The sequence below is a fragment of the Felis catus genome, chromosome D3 (assembly GCF_018350175.1).
Source record: "Felis catus isolate Fca126 chromosome D3, F.catus_Fca126_mat1.0, whole genome shotgun sequence".
NCBI classification, from domain to species: Eukaryota; Metazoa; Chordata; class Mammalia; order Carnivora; family Felidae; genus Felis; species Felis catus.
In genome coordinates, this window is record NC_058379.1 from 37,072,775 (window position 1) to 37,094,515 (window position 21,741).

General features: G+C 42.0%; 1 protein-coding gene across 3 annotated transcripts in view; it reads left to right on the plus strand.

Annotated features, from left to right (window-relative positions):
• The window catches only part of LAMA1 (laminin subunit alpha 1), a 168,830-nt gene that overhangs the window by 17,718 nt on the left and 129,371 nt on the right, over window positions 1-21,741 (plus strand). The window contains exons 1-3 of one of the 3 annotated variants that reach the window (XM_045041274.1): window positions 12,691-12,910; window positions 13,623-13,793; window positions 13,983-14,095. In XM_045041274.1, the coding sequence (XP_044897209.1) occupies window positions 12,802-12,910; window positions 13,623-13,793; window positions 13,983-14,095 (393 nt within the window). In that variant the 5' untranslated portion in view covers window positions 12,691-12,801. Of the gene's footprint in view, window positions 1-12,690; window positions 12,911-13,622; window positions 13,794-13,982; window positions 14,096-21,741 lie in introns of those variants that run through there. The other 2 variants (XM_023241765.2, XM_019814998.3) reach the window with 2 other exon arrangements.

The window sequence follows — 21,741 nt, forward strand, 5'->3', positions numbered from 1 at the left end:
GAGTGGTATGAGAGCTAGAAACAACCCAAGAGATCATTTAATCTCTTGAATCCAGAACAGCAGCCTTGGAGATGCTCAGCCATGAAGCATCCCAGACCCACCTCAGATCTGCAGTGGGAGTCTGCATTTTTAAGGTGATCTCCAGGTGATCTATGCATGTAAAAGCTGGAGAAGTACTATTGTAATTCTCAACTCCTTTTGCACAGTCCAGTGCAGAATGGCTTTCGAATATCTTGTGCATCGCTAAATTATAATGATCACATTTGCTGATGCTAAGGGTCCTCTTCTTTTTTTTTTTTAACGTTTTTTTTATTTTTGAGAGACAGAGAGATAGAACATGAGCAGGGGAGGGTCAGAGAGAGAGGAAGACACGGAATCTGAAGCAGGTTCCAGGCTCTGAACTATCAGCCCAGAGCCTAACGCGGAGCTCAAACCCACAAACTGTGAGATCATGACCTGAAACCAAGTCAGATGCTTAACCAGCTGAGTCACCCAGGTGCCCTCTCTTCTGTCTTCAATAACATGGCATTATTAATTCAACCTTAGATCTGGTAACTTTTTTCAGAGTACTGTTTTCGTATTGTGTATACCTATCACAAGGAACCATAATATCTTTTCCACCTTCGCCGAGCTTATCCCATACTTGCAGGTGGATTTTGGGGGGGAAAGTGCAGGGTCCTACATTTATCCCTATTAAACTTCTGCTGGTTTTATTTCGGCCACCTGAGATCCCACTCGTTTCACAACCGCACGTATTCATGTCCTATATATGTGATGCCTTTTTATATCAATATCTCAATTAGGATTCATAAGGTTAACAAGGAAGCATTGGGAACACGATGTGGAAAACCCAAGTGTCTGCTCTCAGTTCAATGTACTTTAGGTTGCTTCTCTTGTTTTCAAGGTACTTTTTTGGGAAAGTACACTGCTTCCCCCTTTTCCGAACCATGAGAATGCTCCTGGGCCATCTTGGGCTTTCCATAGGAAATCAGTTCCTAAGGTGCGCTAGGATAACCCGCAGAGAGTGACCAAATTACCGTGACACAGGGAGAATGGGGGTCTGTAGTAGGTTGGAGGCCAAAAGAAGATAGGGTTTAAGGAAGAGGGGAAGGTCAGTTTTGGCAGAAGCTCCTGCAAGGTCAAGTAAACTGAAGGTGAACTGCAGGCAGAGTTGGAAGTTGATGCCCTCGAAAAGGGCATTTTTAGTCACTTCAAGGAACGGAATCCCAGTTCAAGGTGAGTGAAGAACAAATGTGAGGCAAGGAACAGGAGAGACAGTGAATGAAATTCTTATACACATCCTTGACTTAGTAACAGCTTTTTGAAAAAAAAAAGAGAAATAATCACCTTAAACATATACATCTATTGAAAGAGGTATGATTTCATCTATTGAAAGAGCCTGATTTCAGAAACAAACAATGGTACTGGGCCTGAGAAAACACAGGATTATCAATCCCAGTGAGAATGCTACCAAGATCATGAAAGTCTGTGTACTTTTGATTGGAGTGTTTACTCTGGGTGTTAAATGTATTTGTCTCTGGTTGGTCTCCAAGGTGGGAGGTATCTCAAATGATTTCTTTGTTTGTGAGATGTCCCTGTAGGAATGTATACTGGAATAAAAAGCTGTAATCTGGTGGATCCAGCCACTTTGGGGTCATCGTACTGGTGTTCAGTTACAGGTGGTGGCTTTGAATGCCAAATAGTTTCATCACAGGTACATGGACACTTGTGAGGACAAGCCTCGATTGATGCTACTGCTGGGCCCATGGAGAGTAAGGGCAAAATGAAAATAGGGGGCTCTTTGTTTAAATTCTGAAAACTTTCAGGATGGTTTCAGCAGAGCATTAAACCAGGGGGGAAGGCACTGATCACACATCCTGGAAGTGACTGGGGGCACATTCCTCAACAGACTTGCCAAAGTTTTAAAGCAGAAGCAAGGAAAATTTGTATCACAGAGCACAGCAGAGGCAGAAGAAGGAGAAAGAAATAATTAAGACCTCGAAGGGTTTGTAGAAAAGTTGTTGGGTTTTGGAAGCATTTGGCTGGTGAGAAAATGTTGCATTAATTGATGTTTTTAGGTACTTAAACAAATGATATAAACCTCGCACACATTATACATGAATAAGCAAAGTATAACGTGACTGCATTTTAATTCAGCAGGCTGGCAATATTGAACTTAAAAGCCATACTTGTTTTTTGACTTTCCTTTCAGTCAGTTCACCCCTGTAAGGATCTGGAAGGAGAGGAGGAGTGGTAGTGCCTTTCCAGGGCAGTGGGAACCAGAGGGAAGATTTCAAAATATGTGTGTGCGTTGAGGACCTTTTGTGTGTTGCCTAAATGCAATAATGTTTTCCACAGGTATTTAAGTTGCTGCCCTTGGCAGCCAAAGAGAAAAACCCTTCCTGATGAATGAATTCTAGTTTTTGTCTCTGCAACTGAACTATTATGCTGAATCAAAAACCACAATGTCATGGAATATAAGCATTAAACAAGCCTTTGTGGGAGGAGTGGGTGGATCCCGATAAGGTTCTGTTTTCTGCAGAGGATGTTTGTGCCCAGCTGGTTCATTCTGCTTATTTATCTTAACAGTGAAAACCTCTGTCTTTGTCAAGGACACCTTGAGTCCATTGCTATGGAAATGGAACTCAGCAAAACCCTGAGAAGGCCTTTAGCTCACCACCCCCTCTAGTTTTTCTGAGATTAAACATCTCTTCATCTTCCCATGTGAGACAAAAAAAAAGTCAACTGTGTTAAATGCCAAGCTCCCAGGAGTTTGGATTTGACTTTTCCCTCACTGATTATGTAGGGTCTTTCTTTTTCATTCTCCTTCTCTCCGCTCCTCCCCCTCTTTTTCCCCCACTGAGCTGGAAAGGGCCTTGGAATCTCTAGAATATCTTAAAGCTTTTCTTTTACTAACAGCCATCAATGATTAAATTGGTGTAGTCCAAAACCCAAGTATTTGCTTTTGAAGGAGGAGGAGCTGTGGGCGGGGAGCCATTTGCCCTGTTTCTGTCTTGAGCTGACAGGGCTCCCAGCCTAGGGAGGACCCCAAGTTGTCTTCATTTAAAAATGCTCCCAAGTGTGAGATTTTCGAGAAAATAAGATAACTGGTCACTTTTGAATAATTCGCATTGGAAGCAAAAGCCCTGTTTAACACTAAGCAAGCAAGACTTTTGCACATTTCAACATTAGCCATGATGGTATATTATTTCAAAGTTCTGCGAATAATGGTATTTTGTATACAAAACAAGTTCACTTACTAGTGATTAAAATGATTTTTAATTTAGGATAAATAACTTGAAATAGAGTGTCTTTCAATGGTGTGTTCCTGTTACAAAAACATGGTTGTAGGTTTCCCGGGGGAAAGGAACAGAAGAGGAAGGAACCAGTTGTTCTAAGGAGCCTCTGACAATTGCTGATAAGTCACAAATAAAAGTGGGGAAATAGTTCCACGTATGCTTATTTTTCATATACACTAATTCATAACCTGCAGGGATGTTTGTGTTGTTTTCTGGAAAAAAAAAACATTTAAGGTGAGGTGCATTTTGCCACAACAGGTAAGTAGCCTCCTGAACATATTTTAGGGGTTGGGGATGTGCTACTGTAAGTAATTTCAACTTAAACCCTCTTCACTCTTTCCCCCACTCTTTCACATATGCCCACGGTCCTCAGCATCGGAGAACGTGTCCCTGAAAATAAGCTCCGATGGCAAATGCAAGAAATCACGTGATAACTGTATGAGGGTGGGTTCATTCCCTTGGAGGGAGGAAAGATGTCATGAAAGCTTATGTTGGTTTCCTCAGGGCATCTCATCTCCTGGCCCAGGCAGCCTGGATGACATTAAGGGCTCCTTTTCCACTCAGTGCCCCGGAGCTGGAGGCGGGCGCCATGTCAGGCCCACCTGGTCAGGTCACTTGGGACTTCACCTGAGCAGGACATTAACTCTTGGCTTGACCGGGGCTCTTCTCACTCACCTTCACGACCCACCTGGATCAGAAGGGCAGGGAACCTCCTGGCTGCGTTTGTCCAAAGATGGACTAGATGCGGGGATGAGGAGGTGGGGAAAAGAGACTAAGAGTGACCTATGCCACCAGCCCCTGACTCACAACACTTTAGTAGGAGCACTTTCCCATCCTGGCTTCTTGGCCTTTTGGTACCAACGGGTCCCTTTGGCAAAGCCAACGGGCCTATTCTTAGCATGTTTTTAAGTGCATAAAGTGCATACTACAAAGAAAACCAAGTATATTAAAGTATAGCGCTGCCCCTAGGAGTTAGCATGGCTAACTCTTCACGTTTTGTGTAACTGTGCAAACGTCACCTCTTCAGAGACGTCTTCCCTTGTCACCTCCTAGGACAATGAGAGAAGATTGTGATTTACAAATGTGCATTTAACTTACAGGGATTTATGACCACACAGTGTCCCAAAGGCAACATCAGAAGGAACAGTAAGCAAGGAAGAAAGGGAGGAGGGAAGGGGGTCAAGTGTGAAGAGAGTGAGCAGTCCTGCTCAGCCTTCTGTGCAGTGAGTCCCTGCCTTGGAGAGTCTGGGTTTCTTTCCTCCGTGTGTCATTCATGATGCACATCACTCTGGGCTGAATGTGTCTCTTCTGTTTAAAGGCAGATACTTCTCATACTCAGTGACCCTGGAAGACAAGCCTGCTATTTCATCTAAAAATCAAATCAGGGGCGCCTGGGTGGCGCAGTCGGTTAAGCGTCCGACTTCAGCCAGGTCACGATCTCGCGGTCCGTGAGTTCGAGCCCCGCGTCAGGCTCTGGGCTGATGGCTCGGAGCCTGGAGCCTGTTTCCGATTCTGTGTCTCCCTCTCTCTCTGCCCCTCCCCCGTTCATGCTCTGTCTCTCTCTGTCCCCAAAATAAATAAACGTTGAAAAAAAAATTAAAAAAAAATAAATAAAAATCAAATCAGAGAAACAGAGACTCAAATACATGAATTATAACCATGTAAGTCCAACTATATTTGAGGAAACTGATATTAGTGGTATCCACTTACAATATGCAAATAATAAGAACAACTCTTTATTGAGCTCCTAATACATTATATCATTACATTACATTACATTATATCTTACATTATATCTCGTTTAATGCTCACAGAAGTTCCTAGGCACTGCTCTTCTCATTGCACAAATAAGGGCACTGAGACGTAAAGCAACTCAGCCATGGCCACACAGTTGGCAACTGGTAGACTTATAATTCACATCCATGGTGCTGTGATACAGAAGTCCATGTTCTTCCTCCTTACCCAACCACTGCCTTTCATCAGTAGTGGTGATTGTGATAGACTTTCCATTCTAATAGAACTGATAGAAAATACATGATTGGAGTGGACATTTCCATTTTAAGCCTGAACGTGTACAAGTTTGACATTAAACATGCCATATTAAATAGAACTTATTGTTTTGGAAAAATTCCACATGATGTAGATTTATACACTGGGGAGTAGGCAAGAGTCAAGAAAGTGCTATTGTCTGGGGCGCCTGGGTGGCGCAGTCGGTTAAGCGTCCGACTTCAGCCAGGTCACGATCTCGCGGTCCGTGAGCTGGAGCCCCGCGTCGGGCTCTGGGCTGATGGCTCAGAGCCTGGAGCCTGTTTCCGATTCTGTGTCTCCCTCTCTCTCTGCCCCTCCCCCGTTCATGGTCTGTCTCTCTCTGTCCCAAAAATAAATAAAAAACGTTGAAAAAAAAATTAAAAAAAAAAAGAAAGTGCTATTGTCATAGGCATAGATCAGAAGCAAAGCCAGCCTCTGTGAGTTCTCTGACTTATGATCAAGGTTGTATGAAATATCATTTGTTTCTCTCCTTCTCTTGAGAGCCAAAGCTCTGAGGAGTGACTCCCAAAGGAGCAAAAGAAAGCAGAAAGGAGAGAGAGAGAGCGAGAGAAGAGAAGAGAAAGAAGGAAAGAAAGGGAGAGAGAAAGAAAAAGAAAGCCAGTTTATATTTCTTTTGAATTCTTTAAAAACATTTTTTTTAACATTTATTTATTTTTTGAGAGACAGAGACAGAGTGTGAGCAGGGAGAGAGGCAGAGAGAGAAGGAGATACAGAATCCGAAGCAGGCTCCAGGCTCTGAGCTGTCAGCACAGAGCCTGATGTGGGGCTGGAACCCATGAACCATGAGATCATGGTCTGAATGCAAGTTGGATGCCTAATCTACTGAGCCATCCGGGTGGCCCTCTTTTTGGTTATTTTATCCAAAATGATAAAAGAATTACCAAATTACTTGTCTTTGCCTTTCTGTACATTGAATGGAGAAAATCTTTTCTTACTTCATTTTCCAAATAGTGGGAAAGAGAATGATGGACAAATTTACCTGATAATCTATTGAGGTAAAATTCCAGAATCATAATAACTTAGAAAAAAGGGCTCGTAAAAATACTCATTTAATAGTTGAAGAAATTGGAATGCCTGGGTGGCTCAGTCAGTTGAGCGTCCAACTCTTGGTTTGGCTCAGGTCATGATCTCACAGTTCATGGGATGGAGCCCCATGTTGGACACCGTGCTGACAGTACAGAACCTGCTTGGGATCCTCTATGTCCCTTTCTCTCCGCCCCCCCCCCCCCACCTGCACCCTATCTCTCCCACTGTCAAAAATAAATAAACAAACTTAAAAAAAATAGTTGAAGGGGCGCCTGGGTGGCTTAGTTGGTTGAGCATCTGACTTCAGCTCAGGCCATGATCTCACGGTGCGTGGGTTCGAGCCCCGTGTCAGGCTGTTTGATGGCAGCTCAGAGCCTGGAGCCTGCTTCAGATTCTGTGTCTCCCTCTCTTTTTGACCCCCGCTCACTCATGCTATGTCTCTCTCTGCCTCTTAAAAATGAATAAACATTTAAAAAAAGTAAAAAAAAAAATAGTTGAAGAAATAGAGGCTCTGAGAGGTTGGTGTGCCTGAAGACATAAAGGCATGCAGAAGTGCAACCAGGAAAAGAGTCTAGATTTAGTCTCCCAGTTCTGTGCACTTAGTAGTGAGAGAGCATTCCTTCCTTCATTTATTTATTCTTCCATTCAGACTTTATTGGGCATTCACATGTGCCAGAGGCAAACTTAGGGCAAGTAGGATATGGTCCTACCCCAAAGTAACCCACAGATTGATCAGAGTTGTTTTTATTTTTCAGAGAATGGATAGTGAGGGGGGAGAAAAATGGGAGGGAGATGGGAACTGGTGCAAATGCTAAGTGCAGATGGGAACAGGACAAAAGAAGAACATCTATATTAGCCTAGGATTCAGGAAAGATCAGAGCTTAGCTTGAAGGGTGAGTAGGGCATGAAGGGTTATATGAAATATGCAAAGGGAAGGAAATTGAAATTGATTTGAAAACTAACAAGACGAGCTGGGAAAGGATTTTAGACCTGCCTTTGCCTGGGTACACACCCTCATCCATCTGCCTGGATTATCCCTAACTGCATTTCTTGTTCTAGACTCTCTCCTCTAATATGTTTTAAAATATTGCTGCATTTTAAATATTATTCTTACTAGAATCTGTGAGTAGATGCCTGTTTTTCCCTCCTGATTGTGAGAGCCCCAGGGTTAGGAACAGCCCAGATCTGGCATGCTGGTGTCTCAGAGGGGGTGCCTGCCTTAGTGCTTTGATCCTAAGAGATTCTCACGGAAAGTTTATTGAACTTAACCTAACATCCTCACCTGCTTCTTTGGACTCATGTGGATACATTACTAAAAGTGAAATCATCATCTCCCTAAAATTCAAGTCATTAGAATACTTTAATACTATTAACCTGGATATTAAGTTATTAGAATACATTGATGTTATTATCCTGGAATAGTGTTAGATCCTTCCAGAATTTTTCTCTGAATGATGCCATTTGTCGTTGTTAGAGGTGCTGTTTTTATTGGTCCACCAGGCAACTACCATGATTCAAAGAGTGCTGGCAAACAGGGTAGTTTCTTTCTTTTTTTAATTAAAAAAAAATTTTTTTAAGTATATATTTTTGATAGAGAGACAGAGACGGAACATGAGCAGGGGAAGGGCAGAGAGAGAGAGAGACACAGAATCAGAAGCAGACTCCAGGCTCCGAGCTGTCAGCACAGAGCCTGATGTGAGGCTCAAACCCATGAACCACAAGATCATGACCTAAACCGAACATGGATGCTTAACCAATTGAACCACCCAGGCTCCCCAGAGTGGTTTATTTCTAATACTAGCCTTCTCTAATTTATTTATTTATAGACGCTTACTTGGTTAAATGGGTGAGGTTAGAGTAAATGGAGAACAAAATGGATTTGAATTTTAAAAAAAAAAAATCACAAATTTCTCAATTCAGGAACTTACATTCTTATTTTTCCAAATTTCTCCATGATAGAATAAATAGCTTTGATTATTTTTTCAAAACAAAAACTCCTGACAGCAAAAGCCACTTTGATTATTCAACCCCATAAAATTTTCATAATTTTTAATTCCATTCGGGGGAAGAAAAGGATCTGAAATTATTGCCCTAGACTCCTTAACTAAGAATTGCAGATCAGTTTCTTTCCAGGATATCACATTGGCTTTGAGTATGGATTAGTATAGCATCATATACTAGCATTATATAGAACTCAAAACTGTTTTTTTTTTTTTTCTTTTTCCAAAACAGAGAACAAACCTCACTGGAAAAACTCATGCTTTTCTTACCCACAAATGCATTAAGGCCCTCAACCCCCGACCCTGAATCGTCGGAGAAATATTGATGAAAAAGATGTTGCAATTAGCTTCAGGGTAGTCAGCATTTTAGATGCTCCGGTTTTAACGCAGCAACAATATTTGCTGCTGAGAAAAACATCTAGAAACTTCTAACAATGAATTATTAAGCTATCGGGAAGTCTCTCAGATGAAAACTTGGGTAATTATATGTAGTAGCATTGTTGCCTGCCAGCTTGTGGCAGTTGTCTTTAGTTTTATTTTTTACTTCATATTAATAAGGGAATTTCCATTAGATTGACAAGTCCTAAAATGCCTTTAAGAAGGCCATATGTACTCAGGCTGTGAGGAAAGGGAATTAAAAAAAAAAAAAAAAACACTGGTGAATGAGAAGGAATTTATTTCATGCTCAGTGGAGTTTGGCTTTATATTAGCTACTGGCTAAATACACACATAGAGAAATGATTCCATTGTGTGTCCCATTGAATGAGAGAAAAATACAGATTAGTATTACAGGAACACTAACTAAAGTAAATAATGTCTCTCAACAAAAATGTATAGTCTAATTTATTAAGTCCATGGCTAGGGAATGGGAAAACTGTGTAACATACGTATCCTACTGTAGCCTTCATTCTGCTTTTGATTTTTATGCATAAAATCAAACGTTTGCTCTTGCTAAATTCTTGATCCCGAGGCCCTTTCTCACCCTTTGATTTCCTATCCCTCCTCCAACTTGAAGCTTGGGTAGTTTCCCTTTACTGAGGTATTTCAGTCGTCTTTGAAATGATTCAGCAACCTGAGGTGTTTAAAAAAAAAAATTATTATTATTATTTTAAAGTAGGCTCTACACCCAGCATGGAACCCAACACGGGGTCTGAACCCACAACCCTGAGATCAAGACCTGAGCCGAGATCAAGAGTCCGGATGCCTAACCAACTGAGCTGCCCAGGAGCCCCTTAAAAAAATTATTTTTAACACATGCTTTTTCTAGTGTGTATTCCTTTTTTTCTTCTTCTAGCAGATGCGGTCATATGCAATAGGGAACAGTAATTATTTTATAACTGTGAAGTGAAAGTAAATGTATTCATGCAAGGAATAATGTTTAGTGAATCGTTTTTTGTTTTTTGTTTCTTCAAACATTAGTTTATCTGAGAAGAAAGATTAGTTTTAGTGAAAGACAGCCAGGATGTTTTTTTGGCACTAAAACGATTTAAAGGTTTTTCTACTCAAACATACTAACGAAGGAATTTATTTTTCTTGTATTAAAAGTGTACGTATGATACCAGCAAGGTAAGGACATACAGAAATTCTTTAAACCTATCTAGTACAGAGGCACCTGGGTGGCTCAGTCAGTTAAGCATCTGACTCGACTTCAGCTCAGGTCATGATTTCACCATTTCATGAGTTCGAGCCCCACATTAGGCTCTGTGCTGAAAGCTTAGAGCCTCCTTGAGATTCTCTCTCTCTCTCTCTCTCTCTCTGCCCCTCCCCTGCTCAAGCTGTCTCTTTCTGTCTCACAAATAAATAAATAAACATGAAAAAAATTTAAAGCCTATCTAGTACAAAGAACTACCTGATGCTGATTGCTATAATTGAGATATTATTCAACCAAATTCTGTTCAGTTTACCTTCACGAGGTTTGTGCTTCTTTGCATCAGTGACTTGGAGCAGGGACTTCTGAGTACAGAGAGCATGTGCCCTCACCACTCCTAGCTGCCCCCTGTAACTCAAGGCCACCGAGGTTCTCCAGAGTGGGAGGGGCCCCTGGGCAGGAAGCAGGGAGTTCTTTTGATGTGGAGCACTTGGGGGGGGTGAAGAAGTGGGAGCACTTGCTAAGTCAACATGTGAAGTATTTGTCGATAGAGAAACGCATCGCTAAATCAGTTCCCATGACCTTGGTTTCTTTTTCTTGCTTGGCTAATCTGTGCCAAGGGAATGGATAGAGTTGATTGTACTGCAGATCTAAATGCATACATGTGGTATAGAGCCAGAAAAATATCGTTTTAGCTCTAGGGATAAAACACCAGTGTTTAAAATCATATTGCATTTTATTCTTTTTCTAATCTTTGTTTGTTTAGAGAGCGCAAAAGCAGGGGAGAGGGTCAGAGAGAGAGAGGGGGAGAGAATCTGAAGCGGGCTCCGTGCTCAGCATGGAGCCCGACTTGGGGCTCAATCCCATGACTGTGAGATCACGACCTGAACCACAATCAAGAGTCAGACACTTAACTGACTAAGCCACCCAGGGACCCCAAACCATATTGTATTTAAAAAAATTTTTTAACGTTTTTTATTTATTTTTGAGACAGAGAGAGACAGAGCATGAATGGGGGAGGGGCAGAGAGAGAAGGAGACACAGAATCGGAAGCAGGCTCCAGGCTCTGAGCCATCAGCCCAGAGCCTGATGCGGGGCTCGAACTCAGGGACTGTGAGATCGTGACCTGAGCCGAAGTCGGATGCTTAACCGACTGAGCCACCCAGGCACCCCAGCCATATTGTATTTTAAATGCCTCCTAAGATACATTCAAACCAGATTACTAGAATGGTAATTCTAATGGTAATCTCCTAAAGGATGGAGAAAATGATTATTTACCTCAGCACCAAACAGAATAAATATCAGCTCCTCCTACCATGTAAACACCACACGCAAGAATCCGGTTTAGGAACCAGATCAGTACATAAAATGTAAGTGTCTAACTACTGGTGGGTAAAAATAATACTTTAGGGAACTGCATAATTACACATAACAATTCATCAGTTTCTTCACAAAGCCTTTTTAATTAAAAAAGAATCCCCTTTAAAGGAATATGATAAAAATAACCAACTTTAAGTTCACAGTGAAAAAATATATAACATATTAAATATTGTATAGGATATAAGTGTGCATTGTGTTTCACAATTAGGAGTAATGATCTGGAACATAAACATTCAATAACTATTTTCTATTGAGAGGCTAAGGGCCTCTTGACTTGAACAAGGTCATTCTCCTGGGATAGAACACTATTGATAGGTAGTTCTGTTTTATGTGGCATCTTTTTTTTTTTTTAATTTATCTTTAAGTTTATTTATTTATTTTTGAGAGTGAGAGAGAGAGAGAGAGCAAGCAGGGGAGGGCAGAGAGAGAGGGAGGCATAGAATTCAAAGCAGACTCCCGGCTCTGAGCTGTTAGCATAAAGCCCGACGCTGGGCTTGAACTCATGAACTGCGAGATCACGACCTGAGCCAAAGCCAGATGCTCAACTGTCTGAGCCACCCAGATGCCCCTGTGGCATCTATTTTTTAAATAGATGCATAGTAATTTTTTTTAATGCAGTAACCCTTACCAAAAACACCATTTGAATTTTGTAATTTTAGTGATTACAATATCTATATTAGAAAAGCTCATTGAAAACATTTGAACACATGAACTCCTTCTATATTACTAAGATTATATTGTGCTTTTTCAGATTTCACTGGAAAAGAAACACTGCAGAGAAAACATTGACTCTTTGCTCTTTATAAAGAAAAGATTATCTCCTGTGATCTGAGATCAACCTCGAGTAAATTAGAGAAACCCCCTTAGCCAGCACCCCCCTGCCCCCTCACTGAAGTTTTGTGTCTCAGTACACAAAATCATTTAGGTAGAATGCCTCTTCAGTGTCCTGTACACCATTGTTTCTCGATCTTTATGGAATCTTCACTGCTCTTATCTTCTTTTAACAAGATACAGCCAAGTTTCCAAAGACCCTAAAGCAATTCTGCCTCCCACAGTCATCCAAAAATTGTTTTCTGAATAGTTTGGACCAGTTGCTTAAAGATAAAAATCACTCAAGACAAAAAGGAGTGTACAAAGGCAAAGATTATTACTGAACTGAAGAGAATTTTGAAACCTGGATCCTAGTGTTGTAAACTCTTGTTCACCAACAAAAATAGGCAGTAAAGAAAAAGGAGAAGGCAGGGAAAATCCTAGATGATTACGGGAAAGACCAGGTAAGTTCTGGCAGAGGCAGCGGGAACAAGGCAGACAGAGAATGGGTGCCCTTCTTTTAAGTGAAAGGTGTTTGAATTTCTTTGGCAGACACATGCATTGGATCATTTGAAACTTGTCTTGACACCTATTTTCCCAACATCTTATTGTGAAGATTTTCAATCAGAGAAGTGGAAAGAATTGTACGATGAACACCTCTCCTCCACCCAGATCCTACAATGAACATTTTACTCTTTCTCCACCACCTGTATTCCATCTCTATCCATCAACCCAGCTCATTTTTGATGCATTTCAAAGTGAGTTTAGGCATCAGTATGCTTTGGTCCTAAACTTTTTTTTAATAAACTTTACTTATTTATTTTGAAAGAGACAGAGACGGCATGAGTGGGGGAGGAGCAGAGAGAGAGAGAGAGAGAGAGAGAGAGAGAATCCCAAGCAGGCTCCACGTGATCAGTGCACAGAGCCCAACTTGGGGGCTTGAGCTCACAAAACCGTGAGATCATGATCTGAGCCAAAACCAAAAGTTGGACGCTCAACCGACTGAGTCACCCAGGCACCCCTGCTCTTAAACTTTTAAGCACGTACGTCAATATTTGTTTGATTCTTTTTTGTTTTTCAGGTAAGGTGTACATACAGTGAAATACTCAAACCTACCCACACTGTAGACTTGTGCCTTCTGTGATTTTTCATGACAGCACGTCTGTGTAATCCAAACCTTTATCGAGATGTAGAATGTAACATTACCCCCCGAAGCTCCCTCGTGTCACCCCCCCATCAATTCCCACCCCCTGCAACTGCCTGTTCCGATTGTTTCCTCATAGATGAATTTTGCCTGTCCTAGAATTTCATATAATTGAATCCATCGTATGTGCTGCTGGGTGTAAGGCTTCCTTCCCTCAGCGCACAGACTTCAAAATCTCTTTTTGAGTCACCTGCAGAGTGAGGTGAAGTAATCCCATTCTTTCGATTTCAAGTGGCTGAGCTGACTTGGTGAATCCTGACTTTCAGGGCTGTTTCCTGCCATTCTCAATCTTGCCAGCAACGCGCACATCAGCACCAACGCCACCTGTGGGGAGCGGGGACCCGAGATGTCCTGCAAGCTTGTGGAGCACGTGCCCGGTCGACCCGTGCGCAACGCACAGTGCCGGATCTGCGACGCGGACAGCGCCAACCCCAAAGGCAAGTGTCGCTCCTATTCGGAAGTGCCCTTGGGGACTGGTACCTCTAGAAATGATGACTGAAGGCTTCTGTTAGGAGTCACGAACGTTGTGTTCACCTTCACTGTCACTCACGTACACTAGCCTTGCCATTGGGAAGTCAAAAACTTTAAAGAGCTGAGAGGAACGCCTATATTTTTTCTTTTTGCAGAACGCCACCCAATATCCCATGCAATCGATGGGACCAACAACTGGTGGCAAAGCCCCAGTATTCAAAACGGGAGAGAATATCACTGGGTCACAATCACTCTGGACTTAAGACAGGTAGGTCGGGCCAGAAGCACTGAAGGATGTCTATGGATTGCTGAGTTGTGCTCTCCCGATGCCCTTCCAGAAAGTCTGGCTTGTGTCTGAGCATGTTTACATTCTGGTCAGACTGTTTTCCACCAGGTGAATTCAAGTGATACACAGAAGTAGTCTATTTCTTAATTTTTTTTTTCAACGTTTTTTATTTTATTTTTGGGACAGAGAGAGACAGAGCATGAACGGGGGAGGGGCAGAGAGAGAGGGAGACACAGAATCGGAAACAGGCTCCGGGCTCTGAGCCATCAGCCCAGAGCCCGACGCGGGGCTCGAACTCCCGGACCGCGAGATCGTGACCTGGCTGAAGTCGGACACTTAACCGACTGCGCCACCCAGGCGCCCCAGAAGTAGTCTATTTCTTGTCGCATTTATCATTCCCAGGTATCTGCGAGAATATGGGTGAAATTGTGTCCACATGGTTTGGTGTTCTTGGAATCTGGGTGAGCGGGGCACGCTCGCCTGTTTGGGATACCATATCAAGCTGTGTGCTACATGTCGTCAGACACCCTGGGGGTGAGGGGACAAAACGCAGAGTTCCTTTTGAGGTTATTGGCTTACTATTATCACTGTGCAAAGGTATTGCATAAGGGTTGTATGTAGAAAATAAGGCTAGGAAACCAAAGGGATGATGTGACTCCTGTTGGCCATGCTCCGGCCCTGTCATGCCGTCGGTGAGTCCCAGAGTAATGGATTGTCCTTACTTCTGTGAGCAAGCCTTCAGTACGAGTTGGGAAAGACAAGGTATAAATGGCTCCAGCCAAGCCCGTATCTTCTTGCTTTGCTTCAAGACCACATAGGAGAACGGAGAAAAATATGATACGGGTCTTGGTTGTCCTGATGTTTCTGGGAAAGGGAAGGAAAAGGAAAGAAATCTGAGAGGAAGGAATGAAAGAGAGATGGCAGGTGTTTTGGGCTATTGTCAAAATCTTGAACTTGAGGTCTCCAGAAAAGCCATTGCATGACATTCTTATTTATTTCCATTTAATTTCTCTTACATTAGAACTCATCAATATCACGTTAACTATAAGCTCAAAGAGACAAATCATTGAAATATGCACTGCAGGGTTGAAATAGGAGTTGTGAAAATTTAATGACAAAAAATTATAATTCTTTGAACAGGTATTAGTTTTGGGTTTTTTTAAATGTTTATTTACCTATTTTGATAGAGAGAGAGTGTACCCATGCGTGAGTAGGGGAGGGGCAGAGAGAGGAGAGAGAGAATCCTCAGCAGGCTCCGTGCTGTCAGCGCAGAGCCCAGCGTGGGGCTCAGTCTCATGACTGTGAGATCGTCGCCTGAGCCGAAATCAAGAGTCGACCACTCGAACGTCCAGACCACTCAGGTGCCCCAAATAAGTAATAGTTTTTGAAATGTGTAGGCGTTTAAGTAGAAGGCAAGGTGATGGTGTGTATATTCACATACAAGGAACTTTTGTATTATTTCTAGTGTATCTGAGTTCTTCTGGGAACCCTTGGGTTCTTCTACTTGGGTTCCTTCTACCATAAGGAATACATTCAAGTGGAATTAGCAGGGCCTATTAGAAAATGTATTATTTCTAATAATAACAGTAACTAAAGTAGCAAAAGGTGAGGCTCAGGAGATTTTTCCCCATGTTTAGGTTCATAGTATTTCAGTAAAATAACACTTTCAGTTGTTTTCAGCCGTATGTCTTGCGTTATGATGTCATGTCTTAATATTTGTAAACCTCCCTAAAGCAAAAGAGAAAAGAACCCCCGTTTTGGCCTGGCCTGTTTTTATTTCAATGGTGAGAAATTGAATCTCTTCCTCTACTGCAGGAGATCTTGGTTTTCCCATCGCCTTTTCAGTTTATTTTCTATCTTCAAGGGGAAAAATACAGCCGTTTTCACCATCAGAAATGTGATAGTATATGGAGTGTAGAGGCAAACTAACAGCTGGACATTTTACTTTTGGATTTCAGATCCAGGTTAGACTGTCATTTATCGTGCAGTGTGTCACATTTGATTTCAGTCTGAAGGGATCTCTTTTGCTTTAGGTTGAGCTGAGTTGGCTTGAGGAATTCAAGGGGGCTCATCAGTTTTAGGTCTTTAAAGCATATTTCAAAAATAGGCATGTTTACATAGTTATAGACCTCTAGGTAATTTCTAGTGCTTTTTAGATAAATTTCCAAATTAAGATTACTTAAACTAATTGGTACTTAGAAATGTCTTTACCTTTTTTTTAAATTTATTTTTTATTTAAATTTTTTTAAATCATGTATTTATTTTTGAGAGACAGAGAGAGGCAGAGCATGAGCAGGGGAGGGGTGGAGAGAGAGAGAGAGAGAGGGAGAATCCGAAGCAGGCTCCAGGCTCTGAGCTGTTTGTTAGCACAGAGTCCAACACGGGGCTCGAGCTCACGAACTGCGAGACCATGACCTGAGCTGAAGTTGGACGCTCAACCGACTGAGCCACCCAGGCGCCCCTCTTTACCTTTTTTAGACAGTGTAAAATTTTTGTCATGCTCTCAGTTTTTTAAAAAGTGCATTATGCAAGTCTCTCTCAGATTTATTTATTTATTGAGGCTTTTTATTATGAACATTTTTTAATATGTAGAAAGCATATTACAGTAAGCATGCACATACCCACCCCTGAGCCTCAGAGATTGTTAAACATTCTGCAATCTTGATTTCAGCTTCCCAGTTTCCAGGTGAATGGCAGTCATGATGATATTGTACCAATACAATATTTTCTGTAGCTTCAAAAAGTTAAGAGATTTGTCCTGAAGAGACACCATGCCATTTGCAGCCCTAACAAAATTAAGAGCAATTCCCTAATAACTATTTCACCATCCGTATCGAACTTTCCCCGTTTATCCAACAATGTCTTCTGTAGTTCTTTTTCCTTTTCAAACCAGGATCCATTAAAACCACTTCTCACATTTGATTGTTAGACTTCTTAAATCTCTTCTAATCTGCATTGCTCTCCACTGGTTTTTCATTTTTCATTTTATTTTTTTAATGTTTATTTTTGAAAGAGAGACAGCACAAGCTGGAGTCAGGCAGAGAGAGAGAGAGAGGGAGATAGAGGATCCAAAGCAGACTTCATGCTGTCAGTGCAGAGCCCCATGCAGGGCTTGAACTCAGGAACAGCCAGATGATGACCTCAGTGGAGGGAAGGAGGGAGGAAAGGAGGGAGGGAAGAAGGAAAGAAGGAAGGAAGAAAAAGAAAGCTTAAGATTCACTTTAACAAATGTTAATCCTAACATATATGTGAGTAGTCTACAAAACAAACTACTTCCTGCTCACTATCAAGTGACTTCGGAGCTTGGTCTTCAGCACTATACCCCTGAATTGAGTCAGAGATCTTTTGTGACAACTTAAAATTTTAAAGAAGTCATTCTGAGTGAGAGAACTAGCATGGACATTTGATGGATCTTTTTTTAATTTTAATTTTTTTCAATGTTTATTATTTATTTTTGAGAGAGAGAGACAGAGACAGAGACAGAGCATGGGCAGGGGTGGGGCAGAGAGAGAGGGAGACACAGAATCCGAAGCAGGCTCCAGGCTCTGAGCTGTCAGCACAGAGCCCGATGCAGGACTCCGAACCCACAACTGCAAGGTCATGACCTGAGCCGAAGTCGGACGCTTAACCAACTGAGCGACCCAGGCACACCATTTGATGTGTCTTGAATGTAATGCTTGTCAGCATTTTTTTAGGGCCTGCTGATTCCACTTGAATGTATTCCTTATGGTAGAAGGGACCCAAGTAGAAGAACCCAAGGATTTCCAGTTTGAGACCCACTACTTTCAAAGTTTAGACACCAGGCAGAATCTTTCATCAATAGGGACATTTGAAAATCCAAACCACGGTGAGATGCCACTTTGCACCCACTGACACGGCTGTTACCAAAAATACAACAGAAAATAACGAGGGTTGGGGAGGGTACAGAGACACTGAAATCGTGGTCCATTGCTGGGGGGAATGTAAAATGGTACAGTGTGGTGGAAAACAGTGTAGTGGTCCCTCAAAAAGTTACACAGAGAATTTGTACATGCTCCAGCAATTCTCTTCTAGATATATCCCCAAAAGAACAGAAAGCAGGAATTCAAGGAGAATACTTGCACACCCATGTTCATAGCAGCATTATTCATAATAGCCAGAAGGTGGATGTAACCTGTGTCTGTCAATAACTGAATGAATAAACCAAGTATGATATGTAAATAGAATGGAATATAATTCTGCCTTCAAAAGAAAGCAAATTCTTTTTTTTTTTTTTGGCATTAACTTTAGTGTTATTTTTTAGAGACTATTTATTTATTTATTTATTCAATATATGAAATTTATTGTCAAATTGGTTTCCATACAACACACAGTGCTCATCCCAAAAGGTGCCCTCCTCAATACCCATCACCCACCCCCCCTCCCTCCCACCCCACATCAACTCTCAGTTTGTTCTCAGTTTTTAAGAGTCTCTTATGCTTTGGCTCTCTCCCACTCTAACCTCTTTTTTTTTTTTTTTCCTTCCCCTCCCCCATGGGTTTCTGTTAAGTTTCTCAGGATCCACATAAGAGTGAAACCATATGGTATCTGTCTTTCCCTGTATGGCTTATTTCACTTAGCATCACACTCTCCAGTTCCATCCACGATGCTACAAAGGGCCATATTTCATTCTTTCTCATTGCCACATAGTACTCCGTTGTGTATATAAATCACAATTTCTTTATCCATTCATCAGTTGATGGACATTTAGGCTCTTTCCATAATTTGGCTATTGTTGAGAGTGCTGCTATAAACATTGGGGTACAAGTGCCCCTATGCATCAGCACTCCTGTATCCCTTGAGTAAATTCCTAGCAGTGCTATTGCTGGGTCATAGGGTAGGTCTATTTTTAATTTTTTGAGGAACCTCCACACTGTTTTCCAGAGTGGCTGCACCAACTTGCATTCCCACCAACAGTGCCAGAGGGTTCCCATTTCTCCACATCCTCTCCAGCATCTAGAGTCTCCTGATTTGTTCATTTTGGCCACTCTGACTGGCGTGAGGTGATATCTGAGTGTGGTTTTGATTTGTATTTCCCTGATGAGGAGCGACGTTGAGCATCTTTTCATGTGCCTGTTGGCCATCCAGATGTCTTCTTTAGAGAAGTGTCTATTCATGTTTCCTGCCCATTTCTTCACTGGGTTATTTGTTTTTCGGGTGTGGAGTTTGGTGAGCTAAAAGAAAGCAAATTCCGATACATGCAGCAACATGGATGAACCTTGAAAACATGCTAAGTGAGATAAACCAAACACAGAAGGACAAATACTGCATGATTCTACTTCTTTTTTTTTTGTCTTTTTGAGAGAAGAGAGAGAGAGAGAGAGAGAAAGAGTATGAGCGGGGGAGGGGCACAGAGAGAGGGAGACACAGAATTGGATGCAGGCTCCAGGCTCTGAGCGGTCAGCACAGACCCCGATGCGGGGCTCGAACTCACAAACCGCGAGATCATGACCTGAACCGAAGTTGGACACTCAACCGACTGAGCCACCCAGCCACCCTGCATGACTCTACTTCTATGCAGCACCAGAGTGGTTCTCTCTTGAGAGAGAGAGAAAGTAGAATGATGTCTGCCAGCGCTGAGGGGAGGAGGGACTGAGGAGTCAGTGTTTCATGGGTGCAGACTTTCAGTTTGGGAAGGTGAAAAAGTTCTCAAGGTGGATGGCGGGGATGGCTGCACAACAATGTGAATGTACTTCGTGCCAATGGACCGCACACTTAAAATGGCTACAATGGTCATTTTTTACGTTATGTATATTTTACCACAACTTTTGAAAGTTGGTATACTGTGAAATACATGCTGTTTTGTATCAGCTGGGTCCATCCAATCAGGAAATCAGAAACCACACCAGTTATTTACAGGGATGTATCTAGCACGAGGAACAGGTTAAACAGTGTTGGAGGACTGGGGAAGAGAGTACCAAGGGAACTCGGGGATGCTAATGGCTGAAGGGGAACCAGGGGAGGCGACTGGGTTATTGGCATCTAGAGGCGTGGGGGAGGCTGCCTTCTAGTCTCCTGGCCTCCTACTATTGCCTCCACTCAAAGCCCCCCAAAGCAGAGTATAGAAAGGTGGATTTGCGGTTGCTTTGCAACCAGCACAGAGACTGTCTTCTCAGTAGGTCATCACTTGTGCCATTGCAACCATGTAAACACAGAGACACGGCCTTGAACCCTGGAACAGTAGTTTCACCATGGTTGGCCAGATCCTGAATATGCTTATAGTAAGTTTTTAGATCAGCTTTGGAATAAAAATGCAAAATTTGGAATTTTCATGGGCAAACCATGGAGTGCCTTTTGATACATTGACAGACTGGGTGTGTCCTTAGATCTTGGCTTAGAGACCATACAGGGTGATACCTTGGTACCGTGACTTTAAGAAGGACAGTGGTGGAGGAAAAGGGAGGCAGTTCCTTTATTTATATATGTATTTATTGTTGCTTCTTTTCTTTTTTAATTTTTTTTCAACGTTTTTTATTTATTTTTGGGACAGAGAGAGACAGAGCATGAACAGGGGAGGGGCAGAGAGAGAGGGAGACACAGAATCGGAAACAGGCTCCAGGCTCTGAGCCATCAGCCCAGAGCCTGACGCGGGGCTCGAACTCACGGACCGTGAGATCGTGACCTGGCTGAAGTCGGACGCTTAACCGACTGCACCACCCAGGCGCCCCATATTGTTACTTCTTGATTGTGTGGTGCCATGGAAATGTGTAAAGTGTAATTGGGCACTATGCTTTCATAATTTACAAAGTAGAAGGTCACAGCATTGAGGATGAAATGTTGTTCCTAGTCAAGCACCTGACAAACTCCACACACTAAATAAATGTGAGCTTCCTTTCCTTCTGTCATATTTGTAGTCCACAAGTGACTTTGAAGTCCCAAAGATCTTTAGATATCACCCGAAAAAAGGTTAACCAGGAACTTGATATAATCTGGTTGGAGTTAGCTAGTAGCGGAAGGCTGAAGGATGCAATTATGCAGATGTTGAGAAATACATTCATAAGTCAAAAACGATTTTTTTTTTCCTAGTTAGAAAAGTACATGGCCTCATGGTAGAAAAATTAGAAGGTTCAGGTAAGTGTAAAGAGGCAGAAAACCTTATAATCCCTTCACTCCAAAGCAACCAAAATAACATCAGCATATTGCTTTTAGGCTTTTGCATGGATTCTGTGTATTTAATAATGCTGCAATAATGCTATCATGTATAACAGATTTATTATGGGTGTTACATCATCAAATCCTCATACTCACACTATGAATTTGGTCTTATTATGATCTCCTTTTGACAAATGACAAAACTGAGACTTAGGGAGTTCAGGTAACTTGCTCAAGAGTAGAACTCACTGGGGTTCAGGAGCCTGGGCTCTGTCTTCATCAATGGGCAATACGATCCCTTCAGCTGAAACTTTTGACATATATGTTTGTGTCCTGATGTTTTATTAACTTTGTAGCATTTCGCAACATAGCTAAAACTCATTATTAATAATTTTTGAAAGTACATTAATATTCTTCTACATGGTTTACCCATCACTTGCATAAGAATCCCCATGCCTGACATTTTAGTTATTTTCTGTCTCTGTTATGGGTAATAACTGGGTTAAAAAAAAGAGTGT